Consider the following 15,619-nt stretch of genomic DNA (forward strand, 5'->3'; position numbering starts at 1 on the left):
CTGTAAAACAAACAAAAAACATCCAGGTTTAAAGGTGTTAGTGAAACAATCATCCCAAAAGTCAGATAACCCCCTCAAATGAATAAGTATTGGGCTTAGAATCAAGCCACATTAAATGGCAGCTTGGTTTTGAGAATGTATGGATTGTTGTTTAAATAGCAGCCTGGACCATGAATAAATTGGTTTAAAATAAGTCAGCTTTGCAATTCCACAGGTGAATTATGAGCCACATTACAGCCTGTTGGAACTATCAGCAGATCATTTGGCAAAGGTGTGTATCTAAAAAGAAAGTGTGGGACAATGCAAAGGGGAGGGGGAAATTAAGAAAGCTCCAACAAGTTACTTCTATTTAAACTTGTATTAGCCTACCTTTTAAATTGTTCCCCCTTGAGCCTCACGCTCTTAAACCTTAAAATGCAATGAGTTCCATATATGACCTTTCTGAAAGATTTGTTCCCAAAACATGTTGCAAATTTGTAATGGGCAGAAACAAAGCCATTGAATCAAAGGAACTATAAGCAGTAGGCAATATCAAGAGGTCCATCACAAGTGTCAGAATTATTTCAGATTCTATGAAACTAACAATAATATGCTGCCCCTGGGACAAACAAATTAATGTGGTGAATTAAAAATAAATTCATGGAGCAAAAAGTCTATAGGTGCACAGATGAGATTCCAGTACTCAGCTTCCATGAGTTATATTCACCCATCAGTCAACTGAAGACTACTATTCTTTGCTTCACAATACTGACAAAGATTCAAGCAGAAATGATGGCTGATGTCCCTTGACAGTCCCCCTGTGCTGTTTTGTGGCATTTGCTGATGTGCTGTAGGCATCTTTCTGTTTTCTATGGCAGTGCTCTGTGTTTCTCTTGTCTACAGTTCAAATGGAGCATATATTGCACAGGGCCTAGCCCAGGTGATAGACATCCTTTGGCAGTTGAATGTGCACATGACAGACTGCACTGAAATGTGTCTAGCAAATGAACATGATTATAGTATGCACAATGCTTGAGTGTTCATTACAAACAGAGTTATTTAAGGCTGCAAGCTTATGGCCAACTAAAGTGCTTTGCAACTGAATACAAGACTGCTGGACTGAAAACCATCACCCCACAGAGAGCCTAGAATCCAGCAGCTAAATAACTGGTTGGTTAGCTCAGATAAAGATATGTGATTCAGCTCTGCTACAAATCACTTCTTTTTGTCCCCTAGAAGTCATAATACCAAAGTAACAGAAGAATCAATTTGTTGCAAAATTCCCCTCTTAATGGCTAGACTCTAGACCAGGGACGGGCAACTCTAGGTGCTGTTGGATTCCCAACTCAGATCAGTCTCAGACAGCATGGCGATGGACAGGGATGATGGGAGTGTTAGTTCAGCCACATCTGCTGGCTAACTGGGTCCTCAACTCTGCTCCAGACTTAGCAGGCAGAGAGCTCTTTGCTAATAGTACAAACACTTACCTACACTTGGGTGCACTTTTGCCCTATACTACTTTCTCCTTGGAACTGAAAATAATAAAACATAACAAGGGGGAGCCAGGTCTCCACTATCTTTCAGCTCAAAGCTCATTTTGTCCCATCTCTACTAGACACTGTATCTCTTGACCAGCCTGCCTATTATTCCTCCAATAGTTTTTCCCAAGCACAAGTGCTAAAGAGTTTTTATTTAGAGGCCCCTTTCTGATCAACTACTGTTTCTGTCTCAGCTCCCTGCCTCTTCTGCTGGATATCTGATATGAGAGAGAGAAAGAGAAAAGGAGAAAGACTTGGCTTCAGAAAATAAATAAAGGGCATACGATAGCTGGAAATATGGAATTGTTATACGAGCACCTGAAGATCCCAGTATGTAAAATAATATAACTTCACATTTGTATTATACATTTTTTTGTAGGTATATAAATCACAGATTTTTGAACATCTGGAGATGGCAATATTGGGTCTGCAAGAGATTTATGTCTTTCCTTGTATCCCCATATTTCTTTCTAAGGACCCCAAGGGAAAGAAACCAGCAGCCAGCTCACATTCCACACTCCTGGATTCATATATTTTGTTGGCGGAAGTAGAGTTGACTGGAAACAGCGCATTAGTATAATTTGCATCTTTGTTTACCAGCAACAAAAAAAACACATAAATAAAATGTAACACTGTGCTACAATTTGTCAAAAACACAGATTAGGTTGCAGAAAAGAAATTGGGCATTATTCAGAGACACATTAGGGACACTTTGATTCTGAACCCAGAACAGAAGTCATCAGATATCAGATAGATTCATACTTATACAATATTATAATTTCTGTTTGTTTGTTTTTTGTTAAAAATATGTTCACTGTCAAATGATTCATGCGGCTGCAGTCCACGAAGATTATCCTAATTTAATGTCACCTACCTCAGGCCATAGCTAAAATAAAATGTCAACTAAAATAAGATGTGTTGCAGTGTGTGTGTAGGAATGGGAGGGACCCATTTTTTAGTACAGGGTTGGAGTCCCTCCCCCCACATCAAGTAGGAGAGGTGGGCTAGGCCAGGGCCAACCACCACTTTCTCTCCCTCTCTGTCACTCTATTCTCTTTGTCCTGGGGAGGGACAGGTCACTCTTGCCAGAGAGCTGGACTGATCACATGCAGAGGGCTTTTGAAATTAGGCCAAGTGGTGCATGTATCAGGGATAGAGCAAAACTTTCAGTCTCTTAAAGCTTTGGTTTGTGTACAACTGGAGGAACTTCAAGGCCATTTATCCAATGATGTCATCTTGAATCAACTGTGCCAATTACCCAAATGCCAGTAATGGGAGAAGGGTTTTTTAGTAGCACTTCCCAACTGTAGCCCACACAGCTGAGATAAGGGGCAATATTTGCCACTCTGCCATGTGGGAGCGGGCTTCATTTGGGGCTATGAGTCACTTCATCTGCACAACTGACAGCAATTATGCGCTTTCTTCTAAACGAGTGAATGGTTGCCACACCCTTTATTTATACATTTTAGCAAATACTTACAAATTCTACATCCTCACATCATATACACCCCTCTCTCCAACCTTTCTTTGGTTAAATTCAGTTAATGATTTGTGTATCAACCATAGGTGAAGGTTCTAAACTACCAGGCAGAACTGGTTTAGAACAGCATGTCTTTATTCTTCCATCTGCTCAGGAATCCTATCTAGATGTGGTGGCTTCTGGAATCAGATCAATGCTTTATCGATTCAGACATTACATCAAAGTCCAGTTAGCAAAATACATGAATTGATTCTGATGTGCCAGATGATCTGAAACCATGGTTTGTTGATTATACCACATCTTAGTTGAGGTTATTGGTGGGATGCTGGAACAACTGACAATGATTCAGCTTTTCCCTTATAACTACTTGTTCCAATCCAGTATCTCACGTGACTCTGAATCTATGGGTGCATTCCTTTGAGCATATAAAGCTGCCCTCTCTATTGAAGTGAACAGGGTATTTTGCTTGTACTTGATGAGGCACTGGTCACAACAGGGGTGGCTCCCGGTGCCCTCTGGCTGTTGCTGGACTACAGCTATCATCTCTGACCACTGGCCATGGGGCTGACAGGAGTTGGAGTCCAACAATATTTGGAGCATTGCAGGGTAGCAACCCTGGTGCAACATGTAAATCTGCTTAGGCACAAGGCTTTTAAGAGATACACATTTGCCAATATTCCTGCATTTTAAATATGCAGTTAGTCACAAACCTGACTACATGAACATTAAGCTACTTCTACATATTGTAATTTCCATCTAATTAGGAACTTCATTTAATGCTATTTTAATTTGTTGAAAATTTAGATTCATAAAAAGGATAATCACTAAAGAGCTTTGTAAACATATAAAGTGTCCCTTATTACCCCTCAAATAAGGTAAATAAAGTTATGCTGTTAGCAGAAGTAAATAAAGGATATTTTAAGGCAGTAATCTCAATATATGCAGATATAATTACTTAGTGAGTTGTAAGAACACAGCACTGTAGACATGAATTTGTAGAAATGACTCTGAATTTAGAGACAAACAAACACTGACATATATTTTTCCATTTTCCATTTCTCAACAACTTTGACATTTCTTAGGCCAGGTTCAGATGTAATGCTAGTACCAGCATTAATGGGTACCCTCACAGAGTCACCTATGGACTTTCATCAGTCCTTCTTTCTCCTGCATTAAAACCCCTCCCACATGCCTTGCCTGTCACTATTACTAGCAATCGAAATTTGCCAGGCACCAGGCTCATTTTGCACCTGTCTATCAGCCACTTGTGGATCTGCAGATCATTCCTTATCCTTTAAAGCTACTCATTGCACACTCAAATTGGAGTTTATCCCCTTTCTCCAATATTAAAGGTTGGTACAAGCAAAGCACATAAACAAAAATCCATGTAAGCTATTTACAGTGATATGTGCTGACATGACTATCATTTACGTCTGGGCATTTTGTTTTTTAATGGGCAGCTATTCACAGGCTAGCACGAACATGTAAACATAATTTTCAAGCAGGCAACACAGCTAAGAATTCTTTCAACACCTGCTTTGAGAGCTAAGGCATCAAGAAGAGAAGAATCTGAACCTACCATCTTCATCTGTTTGGATTATTGTCTCTTCACTTTCCTTTCTCCCCTCAGGATTAGTCAGGATCATTTTGAGGCTGACATTAGTGTAAGGAGGCAGGTGGTTCACAACGTGCTGAGGTGCTTTGGGGTCCATATCCAAGCAGTCTGCCTTGCTTTCATTATGGCCACGGAAGTAATGGTAGCAGATCGTGACGTTGAAAGTGTGGCAGCGAGTAATGTTGTAACCTAGAGATTCCCAATCCACAGCAATGCGTCGGGCCTGGATCTCAGCGATCTTCAGTGTTTTCGGTGTTCTCATAGGCTCTAAAACACACAGAGAGAGAACATGAACTACTTTCAGGAGTGTTCGAGCATAGAAGTGACACAAGAAATACAGAACCCTCATTAGTGGATTAAGTCTGCACAATGCCCACTGAATATCTGCTTTGACTTGACCTAAGAATTCCATCCCGTTCTGCTGTCACATCTGCCAGCATTTACAAACATTTGTAAATCTACATTTTAAAAAAAGGAACGACAACTGTAAAAAAATCCACACTAAAATGTTTAATTAGCTGACATTGTTGGGCCAATTCAAAGTCTCTGACAGCAAACCCACCAAGAGCAACCAAAGACCACCACAGCTGTTGCTATGCTTCTGTGTGCTTTGCGGTTTCTTTCGGCATGCATTAAATTTGAGTAAATTGGATAATATATCATCCTGGTGAAGAGTCAGTGTGCTCTGCACTGTGATTTATCATGCCACCAAGCAATGCTGTTTACTAATTACACTAATTGCTCTACTAAACTAGCAGTAACCAAAATGATACAGATATTAATTAAAATTTATTACTTGGGTAATGCTGTTATTCATCGACAAAAAAAGCCAAAACAAAAATACGACACCACTACAAAATGTCAGGCTCTTCTTTCCTTGACCGCCCCCCTATAAACACCATAGATGGTAAAGGTCTGCACTATCACCCAAGCTCAACCATTAACATGTGCACAGCTCTCCACTCAACTGGAAAACACCAGCAACACTTGTCTGACTCCCTCAACAGCCATCAATCCATCACCATCTCCCTAGTGTATTCATTCCTCATGCAAGACTAACTTTATAGCCTGACTTAATTAAAGTGATTACACAATGAAAGTCATGACCATGACCACATATACTAAAAATTCACTCAACACACACTGCATTCCTACATTCTACATTCCTGGTATATTTATTTACAGCAGGAAGTTATAGTTTGTGTATCTCAGTATTCTGCCAGATTAAGGGTGAAGCCAAATGAGCCAAGCGTTCTTCTATCCATTCATAAGCCTTCACTGTCTTTTAAGAACGCTCATTTATCAAACGAAAAATCTTAACTAAGCAAACAGCACAAGGCACAGATGGCACAGCCAAACAGGGGCTCCAATAAATGTACTCAAGCATACAGCTTACAAGACAATGCAACCATTTAACCGTCCCCACCCCCCATCCTTGCAATACATTTGTATATATTATTGTCAGATACATGGGCTTTTCTGAATTAGTGTGCTACATACAGATTAATGGATTTACTCCTCACAGTGACTAGCTTTCCACTTAGATGTTTTCTCTTCTGTATTAGCTATTAATTTATTAATTAAAGAGGTAGATAGTTTGAGTTTATGAAGTAGGATGAAGGAGACCAATGTTGAAAATATATATTCAACCACCTGAGCGATAATCAGCTTGTTTTCATGAATGCAAGGACCTCTGCAAAATGCTGCCTTCAGTGTGTAGCAGCATGGACAAGATCCAGTGGTCCAGGCCTGGATTTCAAAGGGCCATGCACTTGAATAAGCTTTTCACCCCTCCTCCTTCCTAACATAGCTCCCTAAAAGTGAAGCCTAAAGGAGAGGAAGCCTATGGAGAAGTATTTCATGTTGTGCGAAAAGTTGGAGAATCAGCAACCCCCTCATGAACAAGCGGAAAGTATATGTACGTGGATGCACCGTGGATGCACACAGGAATCTTCTTGGAGCCTTCTCCTAGCACCTGGGTAGCTTTCCAATGACCTGTGCCTTTTGGCTTGGTCATCATCCACTAAGCTCAAAGCAAACTCACCCTGAGCTAGTTTGGACATAATATTAAACCATAGATTAGCACTGCAAGGGGGAAAAAACAGTCTCCACCCAGGCTTGCTTGTTCCATGTCTCCTCTAGTACAGCCAGAAGAAGTTCAGAAACCTTCACTTCCATTTTCCATTTTCTTTTCCCCTTCTCCCATCCAATTCATTTCCATACTTATTTATGAATCTCCTCCCACCCCAGCAATCTCAATGCATGTCTGTTTGTATTGAAAACAGAAAAAATGAATTAACGAATTTTTTTTTAAAAAAACCCCACAACCCTCTTAACTAAGGTTAGTGGAAGCAAACCAACTTCAAGCCATGCCTTATGAAGTCAGCTTGCTTTCACTAACCACAGTTTAAGGTTTGAATGACACAATAAACAGTTGTGAATCTAAAAGGGAAGGGGAATTCATACTGGAAGGGGAGAGGGAGGGAAAGGAGGCTAGGCTCACTCTCTTGATTTAGTGTTGTAACCAGACATTGCCATAACGACTGTAAAAAAAAAAGCTATCTGTGATTGTGTGTTTGCACACAGGAATCTCTCCTTTTTATTTTCGAATTTTTAAAACACTTTTGGAACTTTGACAAAGTTTCAAGCGACTTCAATATCTAGGCTTCTTCTGAGACAGATGGGTAAGTTCTCCAATTTCAGCTGTTTATGGTTTACATTCCATGGCTACTAAGCTACGATGGCTGTGATCTACTTCCACTGCTAGGGACCGTATGCCTCTGAACACCTTTCTGGGAACCACAAGTGGGGAGAGTGCTGCTGAACTCAGGTTCTGCTTCAGGGGTACCCATAGGCATCAGGTGGGCCACTGTGAGAACAAGTTGCTCGACTAGATGGGCCTTTGGCCTGATTCAGCAGGACTCTTCTTATTTCCATTATGATACATTGCTGTAGTCATCAGAAGTGGCATCTTGATCCTCACCCTCTGCTTGTCCGTGTGTGTGTGAAGTTAGGTGATTATTATTAGGTGAATAATTGCTTATTATTCATTTTTTAAAAATAAACCTCTTATCTGTAAACACAGTTATTAGGAGATTGTTTTGTACTGCTGTGGAAAGCACCATCAGAAGTCAGTCTATAGCATGTGAGTGCTGGGTGTTTTAAAAACAACCAAAAATTCGTTCCTCCTGTGCTGGCACCCAATGGAAAATCCCCTCCCTCTGAACTTCCTTGTTCCACTAGGAGGGAAGCTGCCATTGCAGCTGAAGAGCAGCTACAGACGGACGTTTGAGAGAATTGTCACTAGAATTGTCAGATGCGTCCCTCCTCCATAGGTAGTCTTGTTAAAGTAAAAAAGAAGACGGCAACACATTAAATGTATACACACAGTGAATATATTGACTGGTTTGGCCCTGACATTTTAATTTCACGTTGCATTTGCTTGAAAGGCTAAAAGTAGTTTTACCCTCCCCTGGCCCAAAACACAATTTACTGCAACGCTTCCTGGAATCAAGGCTACTGCTTGAACCTCCTTAACAGCGAAGAATAAGACTGGGATGTGAGGTTTCAGTCTGTCACACTGAATTTCAAAGTGTTTTGATTTAGTTTCCTCAAGGCAGGAACACTAATAAGCATTCTGGCCGCATTACACTAGATATTAAAAAAAGTTTAAGGTGGAGCAGAAAATGTTTTCAAAGTTCCTTGCAATGTAACAGACGTGCCCCAGTATTGGAAGGCACATTAAAGGCATCCTTTATTTTGCCTGCCAGAAAAAGGGTGGAGGGAGTGGGGAGGAAAGACAAGTTGAGATTTCTCACCACCGTGCTTACCATTGGCAGAGACCAACCAATTTCTATTAAGGCTGAGATGGTAATTAAAGTCTGTAGCGGCTCTCAGCAGCCTTGGTAAACTCTGCCAACTGTCCCTCTGCTGCTGAAAATGGTGCTTCAAAATGCAATTTTTTGCTCTCTTCTCGGAGCAACATTCATAACAGGGTCTCTGGAGATCAGGTTCAATTGTTTTAAACTGCTGCACCACAAAGCCTCCATCTGCAGAGCCTCAGTAAAAAGTAATCTCCTAATAATTATGTTGCCAGATAAGAGGTCGCTAGATTGTTTAGTAAATTCCAAAAAAACCTAATTGCATCTCATTAAGAATAATTTCATTTGAAACTGGAAGAGAACTAATGTGCTCCGTTTATTACTCTTCCGGGCTTCTCTGCCCTACGGAATGTCAGCTGAGCCCATTTGCAACTCAATTCTATCTAAGGGCTTTGCCTCCAAGATGCAGGCAATACTTCCAAAGGGCATCAAGTTATACTTTTTATTATTCTCATCTTCACAGAGGCTCACAAGCTTACTTGTTCACACACACCCAATCAAATTTCTAATTAGATTCAAGGAATGCCTATTCTCCTAATGTACAACTCTCTGTGCATTAGAGACTGAAAAGAAGCGTAACTCATTGCTAAGTGAGGACTCAGCTTAAGCAACCTTCCAGTCAGGGGTGTAGGAAGGGGGGGTGGAGGGGACAGGCTGCCCCAGATGCCACTGTGGGGTGTGTGTGTGACAAGATGGCCCCTGCCTCCCTCCAGCTGTAGAGCGGCAGAGACCGTCCATACGGGCTGCCGCGTGTGCACATTCCGTACAGGATGCCACACATGCACACTCCGTACAGGATGCCATACATGAGCACTCCGTACGGGCTGCCCCGCCCCGGGTACTGGAGAGGGTTTCTCCACCACTGCTTCCAGTGTGCTATTTATATATCACTTTACACATCCATAGAACTGTTGAGAATTCCATTCCTCCTGTGCTGCAGATGTGTGGGATTGTTACATCACATGTCTGTTTACATTCCAGCACTGATTATTGGAGTCTTGTGAGTGGAAAGGGAGATACACTGTTTCCGCTCTGTATAGCCATTGTTTTTGCAGTTCTCGCTCCGAGAAAGAAAGAGAGAGAGGCCATATTTTTCTTTGTTCCATTCTGTTTGATTTAATTTGCAATAAATTAGGCCTAGATGTTACTCCTCAAGGCTTAGCTTCTGTTTGGACTCTGCTAGTCGTGTGCTCACATCCTTGGATATGGGTCACATCAACGTGATGAAAGACCGGAGGGATGAATCCCAGGTGACGCTGCATGGGGGGGGGGGGGAGGCACTGGCCTTGGCGTTATCACCCAACAAGAACTCCCTAAGCGATTTGCAATAGAAATATGTAAGAGAGTCAATAAAACCATACAAATATAAAACAATAAAAGTGTTCATCCAAACAGAAAGCTAAATCATAACAGTAAGAGCTGTTCAACAGTGGAACAGTCTCCCTCGGGAGGTTGTGGACTCTCCTTCCTTGGAGGTTTTCAAGCAGAGGTTGGATGGCCATCTGTCATGGATGCTTTAGCTAAGATTTCTGCATTGCAGGCGGTTGGACTAGATGACCCTTGGAGTTCCTTCTAATTCTACAATTCTATGATTTTAAACCAGCACAAAATATCCACTCTCTCATCTAACTCATTCAAATGAAGTAAGCCACATCATGCCATAATGTACCATTTATGACTTGAAATAAACTGCTAATTCATTTATTTCCAAGAGAAATAGAATGCAGATAATAGTGGAATTTGGATCAAAGATCAACACAAACTCCAGCTTTTGATGAATTGGACCCTCGTCTACAAAAGATTATGCCATAATAAATTCATTAGTCTTTAAGATGCCTTTGTTGCTTTTGACAGACTAACATAACAACTACCCCACTGAAAATAGCAGTTTTGTTTACCTTAGCCTAGGAATGTCTTCTCACACAAGAATACAACACTATCCTCTGTAATTTTGTATAGTACTGTATGAAACCCAAAATGCTAGTATCTGGAGCTTAATGTAGTGCTATGTGTCTTTATACTTATGGATAAAAAATAAATTGTGCACTGCAGCAAACGGACAATTACACAAATGAGATGTCCATGCCATCTTTCATGCACTCTTCTAGCCATCACTGTCCTCTGCAAGGTCCCATTCAGCACAATCAGTCCCCCAAGGAAGAGTGCAATGGTTGGATAAATGCATGAGCAGTGTGGAGAATCCTTCTATTCTGTATAATGACTGTTGTGTTGCAATATGCATGCACTGAGGTCCAAACAAGAAGTTGAAGGGAAGGAGGGAGAAAGGAAGAATTGTAAGAATTGTGCCCATCCTTATATTTTTTCAATAACACCACAAGGTGTACTTTTAATCACTGGCGATTTAGTATCAAATGTTAAGCCTTGTATCAGAGATGAAACTGATGCTTCTTCAATAGTAATAAGGGAAGAGAAATTCCACACATTCCCAGGCAACAATACAAAAATTGCATATATAAGAATGAGACTATAGCCATGGCAGGTACACATACACACCATTATGGATCAGGAAGATTGAGCACCACTTTATAAGATACAATGAATAATAGCTTTAGTATTCTCTAAAGGTTAATAATAGACAGACAGATAGAAGAAAAGACACAAAACCTGTTGACCCATCAGCCACCTTTCAACAGCAGAATGATTTAATAAGTAGCTCTAGATAATGGCTAAAATGAAATTCGATTTCTTTAGCGCTTGATAAGCAACACACAATATGACAGTTCAATATCAGTGCCCCTTTGTAGAGATTATCTCCATTTATTCAGAGATTGTTTTCAAAACAAAAAGGCCTCCACAGTTGGGAAAGAAAAAAGGAGAGCTGCGTGCATCTCCTCAGAACCAATTCTAATGATAAAACACATTACCTGCTGTCAGTCAAAGAAAAGCAGAGTATGTCCCAGGGCCTGTGACAAAAAGGCTATTTCTCAAAGATGTACACAAGGATAGGACACTCAAGCATGACAAGTGTTTTGCTGTTGCCGCTTTTCAAGAGAAATCCCATAGGTTGATCAGAATGCACAATTTCAGTTTCATTTATCTAAAATAAAAGGAAGTGGCTTTTCTGGTCAAAAGATAACATTCACATTTGTCAGTGTGAAATTGAAAACAATGAAACAAATTTCATAGCAAAGGCAAAGGATGACGATAAAGAGAACAGCAAGAATATTTGATGCCTTAGCAGTTTTTCTTTCCTTGCGCTCTCTTGTTCTCAAACTGCAAGACATAATCAGGAGCCAGACCAAAGATTTCACAAGCATGGTACGTAGTGACTTGCTACTGGCCCACAACTTAGTGTTCATGGGACACTGGAAAAGCCTCTTACATACATAGCATAGTAGCGATGACTGTGACCTACAAGATTGGAAGTTACAGGATCAAATTTTTTCTCAACCTCAAACCTGCCAAGGTTGCCATACTTCTGTCAACCTCTTCTCTCCTTCCACACTATAAGAACAATAATATTGGTTTACTTTACAAGAGCTGAATCATACTATGATAAGTCAAACTGTAATGACAATGACCAACTAGGTCATTTCTGAGTTACTGTGCTTGAATTATTTCCTTTCTACTTTAGTCTAACCTTTAAGTACAGACATGTTCTTTGCCCGCATATCCTGGTAGCATAGGATATAATTCAAGATGGTAGCTCACAAGTAAATATCCAGTTGGTTGTTTTTCAAGTAATCTTTTGTGATGTTCCAGAACATCTAAGACTCACCAAAGCAGTGCAAACCTAGGATTAAGGAAGGGATGGCTAGAACAGCACAGAATAATAAGATCCCCTGCACAAAGGAAATACAGCATTGTCCCAGAAAGAACAGAGAACATGTTCCAAGCATCCTGAGATCAAATATATTCTCTATTATTTATTATATTTATATACCACCCTTTATCTGAGGATCACAGGGCGGTTTAAAAACACAAGAATGAATATTTCTCTCTCAAAAAAGGAGGGGGGGGGGAAAGATGGTTTAGGGGTCAAAAGCTGCCGTACACATCTCCTTCCAGGATGCTCTAAATCAGGGGAGTCAACATGGTGCCCTTCAAATCTTTTGGACAGTGGGATATCCAGTCTCATATAACCAACATGCTTAAGTCTGATTAATGCATGAATGCTAAAAACTATAGAGTTTTTAGCTTTCTATCTGGCCAGGCTTAGCTCACCTTGGGAGAGACTAGGTAACAAAGCCTTTGTTCCCAGTCCATCCAAGCAGCACAACATGTGAAGACAAAGCTGCTTGCTAGCCTCTTAGCTGAATGGCTTTAACAATCCTCTCTTGAGTTACAATACCAATAATTTAGGAACTTTCATCACTTTGCAACTAAGCCAAGTTTTACCGCCTATGCAACATTTTTGACTGAAATATGGTAAAGCACAAGAGCCTGACCTCTGAAGCGTTTGTAAGTAAACCAATTTTAAACTTACCAAACGTGGGGTCTTTTTAAATGCTGGGGGAACAGGGAGTTTTGGAACTCACACGGGCACATTTTTAAGGTACAACAGCCTATATTTCCACACTTTACTTTGCTGCATGTTTTGCGATTTTAAATCTCTGCTGGGGTTCTCTCACCAAAGAGTAGTTGCCCCAAACCAGGATCCTGGCATCTAGGAATTCTCCTTTTATACAGTGGTACCTCAGGTTAAGAACTTAATCCATTCCGGAGGTCCGTTCTTAACCTGAAACTGTTCTTAACCTGGGGTACCACTTTACCTAATGCGGCCTCCTGCTGCCGCCGCACGATTTCTGTTCTCATCCTGAAGCAAAGTTCTTAACCTGAGGTACTATTTCTGGGTTAGCAGAGTCTGTAACCTGAAGCATCTGTAACCTGAAGCGCCTGTAACCCGAGGTACCACTGTACCTATTTTTTCTTTGCACCAACATGGACTGCATCTCCCAGCATCCCTGACCACTGACAGTGCTGGCTAAGGATGATGACCACTGTAGTGCAGCAACAATTGCCGTTGTTGCTAAAACGTTTATCTCGCTCTTCCTCTCAAAGGAGCCCAGGGAAGCAAGCAATTAAAACATCTAAAAGCAATTCCAGTACCAATGCAGACTGGGAAAGATATCTACATAAAGGGCTTGTTAAGAATATAATAAATAAGAGCCTATTGGATCAAATCAGTGGCTCATCAAGTCCAGCATCCTGTTCTCAGAGTGACCAATCAAGATCCAAGGACATGAAAACTCCCTCCTCCGGCAGTTTCCAAGAACTGTTATCCAGCAGCACATAGACTCCAACCATGGAGGCAGGGCATAGCCATCATGGCTAGTAACCTCTGACAGCCTTATCGTCCATTAACTTGCCTGAATCTCTTTTAAAGCAATTCAAGTTTGTGACCATCACTATCTGCTGTAGGAGCAAAGTCCACAGTTTAACAATGATTGTGTGAATAAGTGCTTTACTTTGTCTGTGCTGAATCTTCCATCATTAGGCTTCATTGGATATCTACAAATTCTAGTGTGTTAAGAAAGAAGAAAAAACCTTTTATCTCTCCACTTTCTCCATCCTGTGCCTAATTTTATATACTTATCATGTTGCTTCCTACTTGCCTTTTCTCTAAACTAAAATGTCCCTTTCCTCATAAGGAAGCACCTTGATAATTTGGGTTGCTCTTTTCAGAACCATTTCCATTACAATATCCTTTTCGAGGTGCTATGACCAGAACTGTTCACAGTAGTCACACTATAGATTTGTATAATGGCCTTATGGTACTGGCTGTTTTCCATTCCTTTTCTAATGATCCCTAGCATGAAATTTGCCTTTTCACAGCTGCCGCAAACTGAGTCAACATCTTCACTGAGGTATCCACTCTGACCACAAGGACTTGTTCCTGGTCAGTCACTGCCAGTTGAGATCTCATGAGTGTATATGTGAAATTACGATTTTTCACTGCAACATATATATCACTATACACTTGTCTGCACCAAATGCATTCTCCATTTTATGGCCTGTTCATTAAGTTTGCAATCCTTTTCTGTTTTACTGACCCTGAACAACTTAGTATAATCATCAAACTCAGTCAACTCACTGCTCACTCCTAACTCTAGATCATTTTCAAACAAGTTAAAATGCACAGCTCCCAATACCGATCCTTGGGAGACTACACTTTCTACCTCCATCAGGCGTCCAGTTATTCCTACTCTTTGCTTCCTGTTGCTTAACCTGTTCCTGATTCACAAGTGGACTGCCCATCATTCCATGGTTGCTAAGTTTAGAATGCATCATACATACAGACCCAGTATGCCAACATGCAACCAATTCTACATAACTGTAATCTCAGGGGTGAGATGAAATCCAAGGAATCGCCTACCTAAAATATACATAAGGAGTGAAGTGGTTCTATACCTTTCTTTTTCTTCTGAGTTTGTGAAAAACTATTAGCTTTTTGTTTTCTCCTTTTTCCAGGTGAAAGGACTAAATCTGTTACTGTCTGTGGGGAGCTAAAGAAAACACCTGACTTAATTTATGGATATTATCGTTAGTTATTATTATTAATTAACTTTATGGATCTAGGGGACTTACTGTTAAGATCAGCAGTCTCATCATAGCTTCAACAGAAACCAGGGGATCATCAGTATATTTTACCGCATATACTTATGCATGCAAAATGTATTTGTCCCTGCTGCAGAGACAGAGCAAAGAGACAAAGATATAACTGCACTGTTGGCAATTACTTGTCTGTTTATCTGATGGTATGTTTATTCTGCAGCCTCCATTCATGATTAACAGTTTGTGTATCCCTCACCTGTAATCAATAGCTGTGCAGTCTTGTATTAGCTGTGGAGATTAGACATCCCTTGATAATAAATTCCATTGATTTCCTCAGCTTAGGTGTAGTAATCCGAGAGCATTTTCCAGCATTTAAATTAAAAAGAAAATATATAGCCTTCAACGAGTGGAAATGCTAGCATGATTATAAGGTGTGACCTCTTTAAACTCATTCCTCCAGATGAATCAAACCTATCTGGTGTAATAAAATGTGAATGAGCATGTCAACAAGCATGAAAATGAAACAGCAAAGAAACAAAAAATGTGACAGGAAATACAAACCAACGCCAGAAAACCTTTGCTTGAATTGTAAATGGCACAAGCATTTTCT

General features: G+C 40.5%; 1 protein-coding gene across 11 annotated transcripts in view; it reads right to left on the bottom strand.

Moving 5' to 3' along the window:
• PTPRK (protein tyrosine phosphatase receptor type K) overlaps nt 1-15,619 on the bottom strand; it is a 335,265-nt gene that overhangs the window by 82,813 nt on the left and 236,833 nt on the right. For all 11 annotated transcript variants that reach the window (XM_081187606.1, XM_081187611.1, XM_081187608.1 and 8 more), the window contains exon 8: nt 4,577-4,879. In XM_081187606.1, the coding sequence (XP_081043732.1) occupies nt 4,577-4,879 (303 nt within the window). The remainder of the gene's footprint in view (nt 1-4,576; nt 4,880-15,619) is intronic.

Source organism: Podarcis bocagei (assembly GCF_964188305.1).
Source record: "Podarcis bocagei genome assembly, chromosome: 3".
NCBI classification, from domain to species: domain Eukaryota; kingdom Metazoa; phylum Chordata; class Lepidosauria; order Squamata; family Lacertidae; genus Podarcis; species Podarcis bocagei.